The following is a 16,258-nucleotide window of genomic DNA, read 5'->3' on the forward strand; positions in this document are numbered from 1 at the left end:
GTGAGTATCTTAAAAGCAGAATCACTTTTTCCACTGATGACCAGTAGGTAATTTGTCCTTTTGTGGGTCACTTTAGGTTTTCTGTCTCCCCTGCCACCCTGGTCTTCTATGCTTGCTGGGTATATAATTGTCTTTTGTCTATAAGGAATCCTCTGAATTCACCCATAGGGTTCTAGGGCATTTTCACTTTTCCTCTGGTCTGGACATTTTTAGGGTTTAATAGAACTAATGTAGAATGATCTGTTTTTACATCGGCTGTTCGCCACATAACCTATGATGAATATTCTTTAAAGTAAAGGATACTGAGTATGCAAAATGAAAAATGTTATAATTACTAAATTTTATATGAGTGTTTTTAAAATAAGAATCATCTGTTCATGGATGATTACTTGCATGTATGTACTCCTTTGATTTTTTTTCCCTTTCTAGTATCTTAATGGCCCAGCCTTTATTTGGTTATTTCTAATGTTTTTACTGTTGATGTTTTAATTCTTGTAAATATGGGCAGGCTTAGGTGGAAGATAAAACACCACTAACAAAGGCCACCCAAATTCTGGTGGGTAACTTCTAAATTGAGATATAGGCACATGATTATCAAAAAATTAAAGTTGCTTCCACGTTTTAGCTATTGTGAATAGTGCTGCTATGAACATAGGTATACGGATATATCTTTGAGACCTTGCTTTCAGTTCTTTGGGTATATACCCAGAAATGGAATTGCTGGGTGATATATTTACTTTATTTATTTGAGGAACTGCTATATTATTGTCCACAGTGGCTGTACCATTTCAGCATGAATTTTTAGATAAACAGATATTGTGTTGACATTATTATGCCTGTCTAAACATCATTAACAGCTGAACACTGAAAGTTGACTATAATTTTGCTTCCTCTGTTTGGTTTACCTGAAATTAATAATGGCTTTGTTTTTACATGCTTAGTTTTCTTTGCACCTGTTGCTCATTCTTCCCACATTTTCCGATGGCCTGACAGTACAATTTCCCACAAAGCCAATCGCATTAAGTAGCCTGTCACTTCTAATGTGTTTACTTGGGAACACGCTCTCTAGATTTGCTGCACAGCCATCAACTGGGGAGTGCCTGTGCCTTCCTCCTTATCTGGAACCCCTATTTCCTGGATCTCATGGGTTTTTGTTTTGTTGCTTTCTTTCCTCTTTTTATTTTGGGGAGGTGGGGGTGGAGGTGTCCTATTTTGGGTTATTTTTTTTTTCGCTTTGTCAGGGTGTCTCCTTTGTAAATTTTGTAAAGTGAAAACGAAACATGGCAGTTGGGATGGTGATGACAGCCTGCACCTGGTCCAGTTTGGATTCACCACCCTCTTTTCTGAGTTCACCTCTCACTGTTTGTGTGAGAGCTCCTCCCTGCACTGATCTCTTGTTTTCATGCTTCTCATATCTTCTTTCTGGATTTATAAATTGAGTTTTGTGGAGGATGTCTCTTAGTAGCTTCTTGAAAATTGATGTTTGGGAGGTAATTTTAAAGGCATATAATAGATTTTCATTATTCTATAAGTGCTTATTATAATAGTGTAATAAGGACTGAGAAACATCCTATATAATAAAAGGGTAATATGCAAATTGACCCTAACGGCAGAATGACCAGGAATGACTGGTAGCTATTATACGCACTGACAGCCAGGGGACAGACGCTCAATGCAGGAGCTGCCCTCTGGTGGTCAGTGTCCTCCCACAGGGGGAGCTCCGCTCAGCCACAAGCCAGGCTGATGGCTGCAAGTGCAGCAGTGGTGGTGGGAGCCTCTCCTGCTGTGACGGGTTAGGCCTGCTCCCCGAGGGCTCCTGGACTGTCAGAGAGATGTCTGACTGCCAGCTTAGGCCAGATCACCCAGGGAGTGGGCCTAAGATGGCAGGTGGACATCCCCCGAGGGCTCCTGGGCAGCCAGAGGGATGTCTGATTGCCAGCTTAGGCCCAATCCCCCGGTGGTCAGAATGACATTTATATGTGGATATAAAATTTTTATGAGGACATGGAACATCCAACCTTGACTTGAACAGAGTTTTGGAGAGAACTCAGGGAAAGCTGGGAAAGTGAATTAGTGACAGAGTGTGGAGGGCACTGAATCCCAAGAGAAGCAATGTGGATGTTTTTTGCAGGCAGCCAAACACTTTGGGAAGTTTTTAGTAAGTAAGTGCTGAGATGAGGTCACTGACATTCCAGAAAGTCATATAAATGGAATCATGTTGTGCAGCTTTTGTGTCTGGCTTCTTTCACTTAGCAGAATGCACTGGGGATTTCATTCTTGTTCTTTCATCTATCGGTAGTTTATTTCCATTGCTCAGTATTCCATTATATGCATGTACCACAGTTCAGCTTTTACCAGTGGATGACGTTTGGGTTATTATCAGTTTTTGAGCATTATGAATAAAGCTGCTATAAATAGTTGCATTTGGGTTTTGTGTGGACACATTTCCATTTCTCTCTAGTAAAACGATTGCTGGATTGTATCTTAAGTGCATGGTTAATGTTAAAAATTGCCAAGCTGTTTTTTAAAATGGCTGTACCATTTTCCACTCCTACTTACAATGTGTGAGAGTTGCAGATACTCTACATTCTCACCAGCATTTGATGTAGTCATTTTTAAAGTCATTCTAATAAGTAGTGATATCTCATTGTGGTTTGAATTTATGTTTCTCTGATGATTAATGATGCTTAGCATCTTTTTATGTGCTTATTTGCCATCCATATATCTTCTGTGATGATGTGTCTGTTTAAATCTTTTACCTATTTTTTTTTAAAGAATGTGTTTATTGATGTATAAAAAGATAACTGTTCATTATAAATTCAGAGAATGTGGAAAAGTACAAATAAGAAAGTAAATCACCTTAAATTGAATATTAAAATAACCATTTTTAATATTGAGTTAACAAGCAAATAGAAGGACAGATGGATGGATGGTGGTGAATGGATGGATGTGTGTATGGACAATTAGAAAACATACATAAATGAGATATCACATGTTGCTAAATTTTTTTGGAGGGGCACACTGACTCCATCTGCTGCTTTTAAAAAAAAATTATGTCTTTATTGTTGAAAGTATTACATATATCACCAAACTCCCATTGACCACTTCTAGCCTGCCCCCACCCTCCACTCCAGGCCTTCGCCATCTTATTGCCTGTGCCCATGAGTTATGCATATATGCATTCAAATTCTTTGGTTGATCTCTTCCCACCAACTCACCCTCCCCCACCTTCCCTCTGAGATCCTGTCCTGTTCCATGCTTCTATGTCTCTAGATCCATTTGTTCATCAGTTTATTTTGTTCATTAGATTCCACATATGAGTGAGATCATGTGAGACTTGTCTTTTTCTGACTGGCTTATTTCGCTTAGCATATTATTCTCCAGGTCCCTCCATGTTGTCTCAAAGGGTAAGATAACCTTTTCACTGTTGCATAGTATTCCATGGTATAAATGTGCCATAGCTTTTTTATCCACTGATCTACTGATGGGCACTTAGGCTGTTTCCAAATCTTAGTTATTGTAAATTGTGCTGCTATGAACATAGGGGTAAACACATTCTTTCTGATTGGTGTTTCCAGTTTATTAGGATATATTCCTAGAAGTGGGATCACTGGGTCAAATGGCAGATCCATATTTAATTTTTTGAGGAAACTCCATACTGTTTTCCATAATGGTTGCACCAGTCTGCATTCCCACCAGCAGTGTACTAGGGTTTCCTTTTCTCACATCCTCTCTAGAACTTGTCATTTGTTGATTTGTTGATGGTGGCCATTCTAACAGGTGTGAGGCGATACCTCATTGTCTTTTAATTTGCATCTCTCTGATGATCAGTGACTGAGCATTTTTTCATGTTTCTTGGCCATCTGTATGTTGGCTTTGGAGAAGTATCTATTTATGTCCTTTGCCCATTTTTTAATTGGGTTGTTTGTCTTCCTTTTGTTAAGTTGTATGAGTTCCTTATATATTTTGGATATTAACCCTTTATGAGATGTATCATTGCCCAATATGTTCTCCCATACAGTGAGCTCCCTTTTCATTTTATTGATGGTTTCTTTTGCTGTGCAGAAGCTTTTTTATCTTGATGTAGTCCCATTTGTTTATTTTCTCCTTAGTTTCCTTTGCCCTAGGAGATGTATCCACAAACATATTGCTACAACAGATGTCTCTGATTTTGCTGCCTATGGTTTCTTCCAGGATTTTTATGGTTTCACAATTACATTTAAATCTTTTATCCATTTTGAGTTTATTCTTGCATATAGTGTAAGTTGGTGGTCTAGTTTCATTTTTTGCATGCATCTGTCCAATTTTCCCAACACCACTTATTGAAGAGACTGTCCTTATTCCATTGCATGTTCTTGCCTCCTTTTTCAAATATTAATTGAGCATCATGGCTTGGGCCAATTTCTGGGCTCTCTGTTCTGTTCCATTGATCTATATGCCTGTTCTTGTGCCAGTACCAGGCTGTTTTGAATACAGTGGTTTTGTAGTATAATTGATATCTGGTATTGTGATCCCTCCAACTTTGCTCTTCTTTCTCAAGATTGCTGTAGCTATTCGGGGTCTTTTTTGGTTTCATATAAATTTTTTGGAGTATTTGTTCTAGATCTGTGAAATATGCTGTTGGTATTTTAATAGGGATTGCATTGAATCTGTAGATTGCCTTGGATAGTATGGACATTTTAATGATGGTAATTTTACCAATCCATGAACATGGTATATTCTTACACTTGTTTATATATCTTCCTCTATCTCTCTTTTCAATGTCCTGTAGTTTTCTGAGTGCAAGTTTTTAACCTCCTTGGTTAAGTTTATTCCTACGTGTCTTAATTTTTTTGTTGTTGCAATGGTAAATTGGATTATTTGTTTGTTTCTGTTTCTGAAAATTCATTATTAGTGTATAAAAACACCATCGATTTCTAGGTGTTAATTTTGTATCCTGTTACATTGCTGAATTCCTGTATTAAATCAAGTAGTTTTTTTGGTGGAGTCTTTAGAGTTTTCTATGTACAATATCATGTCATCTTTGAATAATGAGAGTTTTACTTCCTCCTTTCCAATTTGAATGCCTTGTATTTCTCTTCTTGTCTGATTGCTGTGGCTAGGACTTCCAGTACTATCTACACCAGGGGTGGGCAAACTTTTTGACTCGAGGGCCACAATGGGTTCTTAAACTGGACCGGAGGGCCGGAACAAAAGCATGGATGGAGTGTTTGTGTGAACTAATATAAATTCAAAGTAAACATCATTACATAAAAGGGTACGGTCTTTTTTTTTTTTTAGTTTTATTCATTTCAAATGGGCCGGATCCAGCCCGCGGGCCATAGTTTGCCCATGGCTGATCTACACTAATAAAAGAGAAAAATGCAAATTTACCATACCTTCACGACACCCACCAGCCAATCAGGAGTGAGTATTCAAATTAACCCAAACACAGGTGCCGAGTGGCCGGGGGCAGGGCAGGACACAGGTTTTTCACATTGCCCCAGCCGCTCCAGGCCACTGGGCAGCATGGGAAGGCGGAAAGGCGGCTCCGGGCCGGAGTGAAGGTGGTGCCAGCAGCCAGAGGAAGGAAGGCCCATTCTTGCATGAATCTTCATGCATCAGGCCTCTAGTGTTGAATAAGAGTGGTGAAAGGAGACATCCTGTCTTATTCCTGTTCTTAGGGGAAAGGCTTTTAGTTTTTGCCCATTGAATATGATGTTGGATGCAGGTTTGTCATATATGCCCTTTATTATATTGAGATATGATCCCTCTATTCCCACTTTGCTGAGAGTTTTGTTCAGAAGAAATGGGTTGTTGGATTTTGTCAAATGCTTTTTCTATGTCTATTAATATTATGTGATTGTTGTCCTCCAATTTGTTTATGTGATATGTCATATTTATTGATTTGCAAATATTGAACCAGCATTGCATCCCTGGAATAAATTCCACTTGGTCATGATTTATGACCTTTTTAATCTATTACTGGATCCTATTTGCTAATATTTTGTTGAGGATTTTAGTATCTATGATCATCAGGGATATTGGCCTGTAATTCTTTCTTTGTAGTGTCTTTATCTGGTTTTGGAATTAGGATAATGCTGGCCTTATAAAAAGAGCATGGAAGTATTTCTTCTCTTAGACTTTTTTGAATAGTTTGAGGAGTATAGGTGTTAGTTCTTCTTTGAATGTTTGATAAAATGCCCCTGCGAAGCCATCCATACCTGGGCTTTTGTTTGCTGGGAGTTTTTTGATTACTGCTTCTATTTCATCAGTTATTACTAGCCTATTCAGGCTTTCTGATTCTTCCTGATTCAGTTTTGGGAGATTGTATTTTTCTAGGAATTTGTCCATTTCATCCACATTGTCCAGCTTGTTGGCATATACTTATTCATAGTATTTTCTTACAGTCCTTTGTATTTCTTTGGTGTCAGTTATTATTTCACCACTTTCATTTCTGATTTTACTTATTTGGGTCCTCTCTCTTTGTTTCTTGATGAGTGTACTAATAGTTTACCAATCTTGTTTATCTTTTCAAAGAACCATCTCTTGGTTTCATTGATATTTTCTTTGTCTCTATGTCATTGACTTCTGCTCTAATCTTTATTATTTCCTTCCTTCTACTTACTCCAGGTTTTTCTTGTTGTTCTCTTTCTAATTCTTTAAGTTGTAGGGTTAAATAGTTATTATTACTTTTTCTTGTTTTTTGAGGCAGGCTTGTAGTGCTATGAACTTCCCTCTCAGAACTACTTTTGCTGTGTCCCAGAGATTTGATGTTGTTCTGTGTTCATTTTCATTTGTTTCCAGGAAGTTTTTTATTTCTTTATTGATCTCATTGGTACCCCATTCATTGTTTAATAACATGCTATTTAGCCTCTATGTGTTTGAGTGTTTTTACGGTAGTTGATTTCTAATTTCATTCCATTGTGATCTGAGGAGCTGTTTGATATGATTTCAGTCTTCTTGGACTTGTGGAGACTTGTTTTGTGTCCTAACATGTGGTCTATCTTTGTGAATGATCCATGTGCACTTGAGAAGAATGTATATTCTGCTGCTTTGGGGTGACATGTTCTGTAAATATCAATTAAATCCATCTGATCCAGTGTGTCATTTAGAGTCACTATTTCCTTCTTAATTTTTGTTTTTTTTTTGGAAGATCTATCCAGTGAAGTCAGCAGGATGTTAAAGACTCCTACTATGACTGTATTGTTGTCGATCTCTCCCTTAAAGTCCTCTAGAAGATTTTTAAAAATATATTTATGTTCTCGTATATTGGGTGCATATATGTTTACCAGGGCTATATACTCTTGTTGAGTCAATCCCTTTAGTATTATGTGGTAACCTTTGTTGTCTCTTGTGATGGCCTTAATTTTGAAGTCTATTTTGTCAGACATGAGTATTGCTACCCCAGCCTTTTTTCCATTTCTATTTGCATGGAAAATATTTTTCCACACCCACATTTTCATCACATGTGTCTTGTTCTGAAGAGGGTCTCTTGGAGACAGCATATGATTGGATAATGTTTTTGTATCAATTCAGCTACCGTATGTCTTTTGACTGGAGTATTTAACCCACTTACATTTAAGGTTTTTATTGATAGGTACTTCTTTATTGCCATTTTAATTCTGTGTACTTATGTTTCTATCTTTGTCTGTTTTTTTCTTCTCATTATACCAGTCCCTTTAGCATTTCTTTCAGTGCTAGTTTGGTGGTGATAAGCTTCTTTTCCTTTTTTAAAATTTTTTTTTGTCCTGGGAAGCCCTTTATTTCACCATCTATTTTGAATGATAGCCTTGCTGGATATAGTAATCTTGGTTTTAGATCCTGGTTTTTCATTACCCTGAAAGGCCATTCCCTCTGGCTTGTAGAGCTTCTGATGAGAAATCAACGTACAGGCTTATGGGAGCTCCTATGTAGGTAACAAATAGCTTTTCTCTTGCTGCCTTTAAGATTCTCTCTTTGTCTTTACTTTTTGGCATTTTAATTATGATGTGTCTGGGCGTGGGCCTGTTTGGGTTCTTCTTGCTTGGGTCTCTCTGTGCCTTCTGCACTTATGTGACCTTTTCTTTCACCAGGTTAGGGAAGTTTTCTGCCATTATTTCTTCAAACATGTTCTCTATTCCTTGTTCACTTTCTTCTCCTTCTGGCATAACTATTATGTGAATCTTGTTCTGGTTCAGGCTGTCTCACAACTCCCTTAACACATTGTGGATGGATCATGAGAATTCTTGCTTCATATTACACAGTGTTATACACAGTGTCATACTTTAAAAAGATATTAGCTTGTAAGAACATGTAATAAATAACTTCAAAAATGCAATGGGTATTTAATTTTAAAGTGTGCCTTTAACATTTATGTAAAATGTTTTTTTGTACTTGTTCAATAGAAACTTATCTGGCCACTGGATAAAGCTAGCAATAAAACTACTGGTCCACAATGTGTTAAGCTGTCCTCCTGTTTTTAATTGTTTTTCTTTTTGGTTCTCTGATTGAGTGATTTTTTTCTATCCTATCTTCTAATTCACTGATCTAATCCTCAGCTTCCCCTAATCTGCTGTGTAATCCTCCAATGTGTTCTTTATTAGTGTTATGTCATTTTTTATTTCCAACCGGTCTTTCATAGTTGCTATATCTTTTCTCATGCTGTTGAGCTTCTTTGACATCATTATTCTAAACTCTACATCTGATAAATTTCTTATCTCCATTTTGTTTAGCTCGTCTTCTGGAGAATTCTTTTGTTCTTTTATTTGTTTTTGTGTTTTTTCTCTCCCCATTTTGGCTGCCTGTTTGCCTTTCTATCTATGTATTAGGCAGATCTGCTATTACTCCCAATCTCTAGTGCAAGACAATGTCAAATGCTGTTTCTGACTGTCCCTGATTCCCTTGTTTGGAGCTATCAATAATCCACAATTTGTGCTCCCTCTGCTGGGTCTAGGTGCCTTTGGAAAGGACCAAGTTGTGCACCAGGGTCTGCTTTTCCTAGCCCCAGCTCCAGAAGGAAATCAGGCAAAGACTTAAAGCCTCCAGAGATCCTCCTCTGCCTGTAGTCTGATTTTTATCAGCTTTGATTTGCGTCAGGCTATTGACCACAGGGTGGGGTGAGAGATCTTCCAAGAGGGTGTGGCAACTGCCTTTTTCCCAGGCAACAACCACCTGGATAGCAAAGGTCTGCCAGAGAAAGATGTCTTTGCAGTATGAGGGAATGACTCAGCCTAGGAAACCGGGGTGGCTGCCCTTTGAGCTCCAAACCCAGAGCCCCCAACCCTGGAATTTCCTCGCTCAGTTCCAGTCCACTCTGCCCTCCCTCTGTCAGAGCCCAAGGTGAGTGGCTGCACACGAAATTTTGTGTATTGGCCCTTTTAGAGGGTGCCTACATTTCCAGTAGTCTCTCCCTGGCAGACAGCAGCCCTCCGGCTTTTCTCAGCCAGATGTTATGTGGGCACCATTCTCAGTTCTGTTGCTCTGGGTGGGGAACCCAGCTTGGGGTTTAGACCCCAGAGTCCTCAGTGGGAATCCCCCACAGCTGAGATATCCCTCTGGCACTTCAGCTGCTGTCTGTGAAAGCCAGGCCAGCCCTTTTGTGCCTCTGCACTTCCTAGCAATCTCTATGCAGTCTCCACTTTCCTTCTTGGTTATCTCTCAATTAGTCCTCAGTTGATTTTTCAGGGTGGTTCTTCTGTATTTTAGTTGTATTTCCTGGGAGAGTGTCAGTGTAGTGCCCACTTACTCCACTGCCATTTTTAATCTCCTCTCTAGCTGTGGCTTATTTAAGAGATTTTCGCAAATTCTGTCACAGGTGCTAATTAAAAAAAAATATGATATAGTTTATATATTTTAACCGTTTAAAGCAGAGGTGGGGAACATCTGGCCCATGGGCCTTATAAGGCCCACAGAATCTTTTGGTCTAGCCCTGCCAAGGAATTAGGGGTGAGTTAATTAAATGTTTGACCAAATATAGCAGGCTGAATTTTAAGTTGATAATTTTGTGTGGCCTGTGAAGGATATTATAAATATTCATATAGCCCTTGGCAGAAAAAGGTTCCCCACCCCTGGTAAAATGTGCAATTAAGTAGACTTTAGTATATATTTACCATGTTGTAAAAACATCACCATACTCTTAATTTTTGTACATTTTATAACCACTAAATGAAACCCACCACTTATTAGCAGTCAGTCTCCACTGCTTCCACCCCCAGTCATAGTCAACAGCTAATTGACTTTCTCTCCCTATGGATTTATCCTTTTTGGCAATATTTCATAGAAATGAAATTGCACAATATGGGGCATTTTGTATCTGCCTTCTTTCACTTGGCATAATGTTTTCAAGGTTCATCCATGTTGTAGCATTTATTGATACTTCATACCTTTTTATGGCTGAATGATATTTTCTGTATGAATATATTATATTTTGTTTATCAATTCCCCTCTCAATTGATAGATATTTGGGTTGATTGTATCATTTTGCCATTATAAATAATGCTGCTATAAATATTTGTGTACAAATTTTTGAGTGGACATATGTTTTCAGTTCTCTTGAGTTTAAATACCTGGGAGTAATTTTGTTTGTATACATTTAAAAATTAGGTTGTTTGTTTTCTTATTACAGAGTTTTGATGTCTATAAAGTTTTAAAGGTTGATACAGTGTGTGCATCTCTTAAATCATGAAACTCCAGAGTAGTTCTTTGTAGATTAAATGAATGGCATATAAAAGCTTGGTAATCCAATGTCTTCCAAGAATAATATTATTAAATCAACTTAAAGAACCAATTTGTATTCATCTGAATTGTTTAAAATATATAAAATTAGCTCTTTAAGTTATTTTTATTTTATCTTAAAAGTTTCTTCAGATGCAACTTCTAGATTCACTTAGTCACTCATTGTGTACATATTTATTGGTATTGCCTTTGTGTCATTCATCATACTAAGGTATTGAAATAAAACATAAGGGGAATAACATACAATTATGAGTTATAAAAATGTAGTTATTTTGTGATATGGATGTGATTTTTGTTGAGTTATGCCTCTCTCTCTCTTCTTCCTCTCACAATTCACATTATCCCTCCATTATGGATTATTCAAGACGCATATGAATAAATCCCCCAATTCCGTTAGGTGCTTGAAGAAATTGAGGTCCTTTGAAGCTGTCTGCTGATTTTCTCTTTAGTGTGTCATAATGAGGCCTGTCACACTGTAAGTAATGGAGACTTGCCCATCTTGTTCCTTGCAGCATTGCTGACAGACAGAATGCCTTGGAGGCTGAGCTGAGGGCAGTGCAGGCCTCTCGCAGGGATCTGGAGAATTTCTTAAAGTGGCTACAAGAAGCAGAAACCACAGTGAATGTGCTTGCAGATGCCTCTCAGCGGGAGAATGCTCTTCAGGACACTGTCTTGGCCAAGGAGCTCACACAGCAGATGCAGGCAAGTGCCCAGAAAAATGTGACCAGTGCTTGTTTACCATTAAGATTTATTACCATTCAGAAGTGAGGTTGTCACCTTATTCTGTTATGGCATCCATGCTCTCCTGTGAATAATTGGTTTTTGGAAATAAGATCTGTAAAATACACTTACTTAATAATTGGAGAAAACACTTTTTTTATGGAAGTAATAATTGTTTATTTAGACTTCTAGACTCATAGCTATTCTGTTCTATCATTTCAAGCCCTATTACAGTTAGCCTTATTGAATCTTACATTATAAGAACATTTCCTCTTAATATGAGTTGTTTCATTCTCTATTTATTATAAATACTTAATATAAAAGCTGTAAAGGCTCTATGGCTTAGTTTACAACTAAGAACATTGGGCTTGGAGGTATTACTTTTATGTCTTTGGCTTGATAAATATGATATATTCAGTCTCAGGTTCAAGTTTTCCTTCTTTACAAAATGTGGTAATACAAAATCTTTCCTTTAAAAAAGATTATGAGGGATCTTATGAAGCACATCTGCATCCCTTTTCTATCCTCAAATACAAGTGAGTCAGTGTCCTTGAACTCCCATTTTCTTTGTGTAGAATAACTTATTCTTGTCAGTCGCAGGCCATCTCACCTAGAACTTGCTTAAAAATCTGCTTTGATGGAGAAGTCTCCTTGCTATTTTATATTTTAACCTGGTGGCAATGAGGAGAAGTCATTAGAGGATATTAAGCAATAGAGTGATGCAATGGGATTTGTATTTTATAGGAATCTAGCTGAGGAGGAATGGGCCTGAACTGGGCAAGACTGAGCAGAGCAGTCTGTTAGGATTTCTTGTAGCCAACTGCTCAGAGGTGATAATGACTAGGAATAGGCAATAGCAGGGGGCATACACCTAATGACTTGCTAGTAAGGGTCCACTAAGGGAAGGGGAAGAGGTAGAGACACAGAAGCTTGCCAGGTGGTATTAGAGCCTGAGATTAGGAATGCAGGAAAATAAAATGTCAGGGCAGCAGTGCAAGGTGACGGGATGGGACGTTTCATTTCGACTGTGTTGAAGTGAGGCATTTGTGTAACATCCAGGAAGAGATGCCTGGCATGCAGTTGTCACTATGGCGCTGCATTCAGATGAGAGACTTTGGCCAAAGACTCAGAGAAACTTTTTGTTGTTGTTTTTGAATGAATGTCTATTACTGACTTCCCACTCTATCTATTAATTCAAATGCATTTATTCATGATTTTCATGCCCACATTCTAACACATTATCATTTTAATTATTTTTTTTTAAATGTGAGCTTTACCTTTTACCAGTAGCAATGAGCCTCGCTGCTCTGATTCTCTCCTGGGTAGAAGCACGCTGCCTTGCTGCTTTTCTGGGTGGTGTTATAACAGGTGGCTTGTTTTGTTCTCTAACAGTATGCGTTTGGAATTATTATTTTTTCACCTCTGCATTCTCTATCAGCCTAATTTTCATCCTCTTGTTTGATAGGTTCAGACTTTGATCAAATCTTCCCCTGAACCCAGCTCCATACCCGGCATCGTGTTTTGGGGGAGATATATATACCCGTACCGTGGAAACTTCCCCTGTTGGGTTATGAGCAGAAATTACAACTTCATATTTTTTGATAATAGTTTTGTTGACATATAATTCATATTCCATACATTTGTCCATTTAAATTTGATTGTTTTTAGTGTACTCACAATTATGCAATCATCATTGAAATCAAATTAGAACATTTTCATCACTTCTGAGAGGAACCCTTTACCCCTTAGCTATCAGTCTCTCATTTGCAGCTTCCTAATCCCCCAGCCCTAAATAATCAATAATCTAATTTCTGTTTCTATATATTTGCTTAATAACTATTTTTAACTGAGCATTTTTAACTGGCTGCTATCATCAACTGACTACTTCTCTTCTGATTTTGCCTTTGTGTAGCTATTTTGATATTGTTAGCCTCTCCAGAAGGAGGCAGTATAGGTTCTCAGTATAGACATACATGGGAAAACACAATACACAAGCAGAAGCCTACCAAAACACTGCTTGATAAACACAACTCTCTGACCAGTAAGGGACTCTAAATCAGGCTAAAATCAAAGACTGAGAAGGCAAAAGAAGTAAAACATACTTTAAATATTGTGTTTCCTTTAAAAAATCATAATAGTAGAGAAAGAGGAAAAGGCAACATTTCCTGCGTTATTAGTTTGAGCAGGACACTGATAATGAGAAACGTCTGGGTCCTATTTTTGGCTGTGCCCTTTGACTCAGTCATTTAATCATTCTGGGTTATTTTTGCTGATTTCCTAAAAGTGCTTTCCCCCCACTGGATAGTGGTCTTTGAGCTGCAATTTGAGAAAATGCATCTCAAGTTGTACACATGCCTATGAAAGTCAGAAATTCTGTACTTGGTTTTTACATCATATAATCACGTCTTCTATTTCTTACTCATTAAACTGAAACAGCTTTATGACATGAAGTGAGATCATGAAGATGCTATCAGGAAATGTTGTCATTTGGAATGTTCAGTGGTCAGTTACAGACTTTTATGTTTTATTAACTTTGCTGTTAAATTAGAAGAGTCCTAACCTAACATTAGAATTGGATTTTGAATGGCTTTCGTCCTAGGGTAGCATCTGCGACTCTGCTTTTAGGTAAAGCCACAGACCCCCCTGCAGGTATTTTTGTTTTGTTTTGTTTTAGATGATCTTGTTCTGAGACCTGTCGCGAGGTGATTTATTAGCACTGAATGGGGAGGCTGATATCATTAGAGTTAGGTACCTTCTGCTCTTCTCAAGATTTATAACAGAGTCTATTCACTCATCCACTCATCGCACAGAGCACGGCCAGAGCTGCGTTTAGTCCGGTGGTGAATGCATCCCTCTTTACAGTGAGAGAGTGAATGCTACTTGATCTCTTAATACAAACCCGCTAGGAGGCATGCACCGCGGTGGTGATGTGTTGAATCTCTGTTCCCAGGGGGTGTCTGCCTCGTATCTGCAGCTTTAATGTTTCACTTAATATCCTTTTTGGCTACTGAGCGCGCTCCTCTCCAGCAGCAGGCAGCGTTTGGCTGCTCAACTTGCTTCGTTTCCTGGCCATGCCCGGCTGAGCAAGTACTGGCTGGGAGCATCTGCTGGGGGGCTTTCTGGGTGGCGTCTGCATACGTTTTTTAAATTGAGAAGAAGTTGAAGGCATAGCAGCCTCCTTTTGCCAAGAACCTGAGCGCCTGTTATCTTTCAAATGCATTCCTGGAAACGAGCATGCTCAGAGAACTGGCAAATCATTGTCCAGTGACCAGGAGGAAATGATCATTGCTCTTCATTTATAATGCAAATTCTGAGGTGTCTCCAGAAGTGTGGTAAACTTAAAATGATGGCTGTGGTGAGAACGTCTCTGCAGAAAGTTGTGGTTTTGTTACATCGGTTACAAAGGATGGCAGTTTCTTCTCCTCGGTATCAGAAGCTCTGTAAGGTAACTGGTGATTGAAAATAATTCTGACAATTCTACTGCTTCTCAGGCTCTCAGAACTAATCTTTCAGGGTTCTCACCCAGGAGAGGTTCCTTTCCGTAGGGACTGTAAAAGCTGCTAAAGTGATATGCTAATTAAATTTTGTTTAAGAATCAGGAACCAGTAGTGTTTCGTGATTATTTTATTTTGGGGCTGACAAAATCTTCTGAGTAGGGCTAGTGAACTGTTTGAAGAAAATACAGCAAAACTACATTTATCAAGACCTGTTACCTCTGTGATACTTTGCAGTGTCTCAATAGTGAGTAGCACGTTAGCCTTATGGAAATTTTGGTAAATTTAAAAGAAGAGTTTAGAATAATCTTTCAGTAGGTTACTTAAAAACTGTGCATCTCTTTATAGCTAATTGTTTTTTTTTTTTAATTTGAAAAATTAAAGCACATCTTCAAAACTATTAGACTTACTCTCATCATACTGTATCCCCTATATTCATGAGTCTTCCTGTATTACAGTTTCACTTAAGGAACTTAATTTTATTTGGACAGGTAGATTAAGTACACTTGCAAGAGGCAACTTGTTTGACAGTTGCAAATTTCAAATACCATGTCATCCTAAACATAAACCATTGAGTGAGTGCCTGTATTTTTTAAAGTTAGCTATTATATTTTTGATCATAGTTTTATTTAAACTATGTTCACACTATCTCATTACTTTTGTTAAAAATTGGAGCGATTTGATATAAAAGGAAGGAATTATAACAGGAATGTTAAAGCAATTTATATAGTACAATGTAAATTGTGCAATGCTCTGCCTTCACCTCATGTTCTTAGTGCCATTTCCAAGAATGTAGCTTATTGTCTCCTTAGCTGCCCAAACTCATTTGTAATTGGAACAACTGTCTTTAGGACAATAGTATGTTCATGATGATATAAAATATGACAGGTCCACGCACCTAAATTGTGCATATTATGTAGCAGCAGCCTGGGGGTGGAGGAGGAAGGCAGTATTCTATTAACTTTATCACATCATATTTTTTATTTCTTATAGTTTGGTCAATTAAATGTGTTTCTGTCTGAAAACATTTTCTTTGAAAAGTTTTAGGAGACAGATTAAGGTAGTAGGGTATGCACAGAAATTTGTAGAAGTGTTTCATTTGCATAAGAAGTTAATTAAAAGTTAATACAACTTAATAAATAATTAATTGTAAAAATTTGTAAATGAATGCTTTCATTGTCTTGTCTTTTGGTCCATTCAGGGAATAAATTTAGTCTGGTAAAACATTTGGGTATTATATGAACAGATAGTTTTGATAATAGAGAAGTGAGGCTCATTCACTAATGCATGTTGTTTTATCTTTTTAACTTCAAATGTGAAAGTGTAAAGCATCCATTTTCTAATAGTTG

The 16,258-nt window shown here is 37.8% G+C and overlaps 1 protein-coding gene across 9 annotated transcripts in view; it reads left to right on the forward strand.

The window, feature by feature from the left end:
* The window catches only part of UTRN (utrophin), a 443,932-nt gene that overhangs the window by 222,806 nt on the left and 204,868 nt on the right, over nt 1–16,258 (forward strand). For all 9 annotated transcript variants that reach the window (XM_036316081.1, XM_036316083.1, XM_036316082.1 and 6 more), the window contains one exon: nt 11,208–11,397. In XM_036316081.1, coding sequence (XP_036171974.1) covers nt 11,208–11,397 — 190 coding nt within the window. The remainder of the gene's footprint in view (nt 1–11,207; nt 11,398–16,258) is intronic.

The sequence above is a fragment of the Myotis myotis genome, unplaced genomic scaffold (assembly GCF_014108235.1).
Source record: "Myotis myotis isolate mMyoMyo1 unplaced genomic scaffold, mMyoMyo1.p scaffold_m19_p_7, whole genome shotgun sequence".
NCBI classification, from domain to species: Eukaryota; Metazoa; Chordata; class Mammalia; order Chiroptera; family Vespertilionidae; genus Myotis; species Myotis myotis.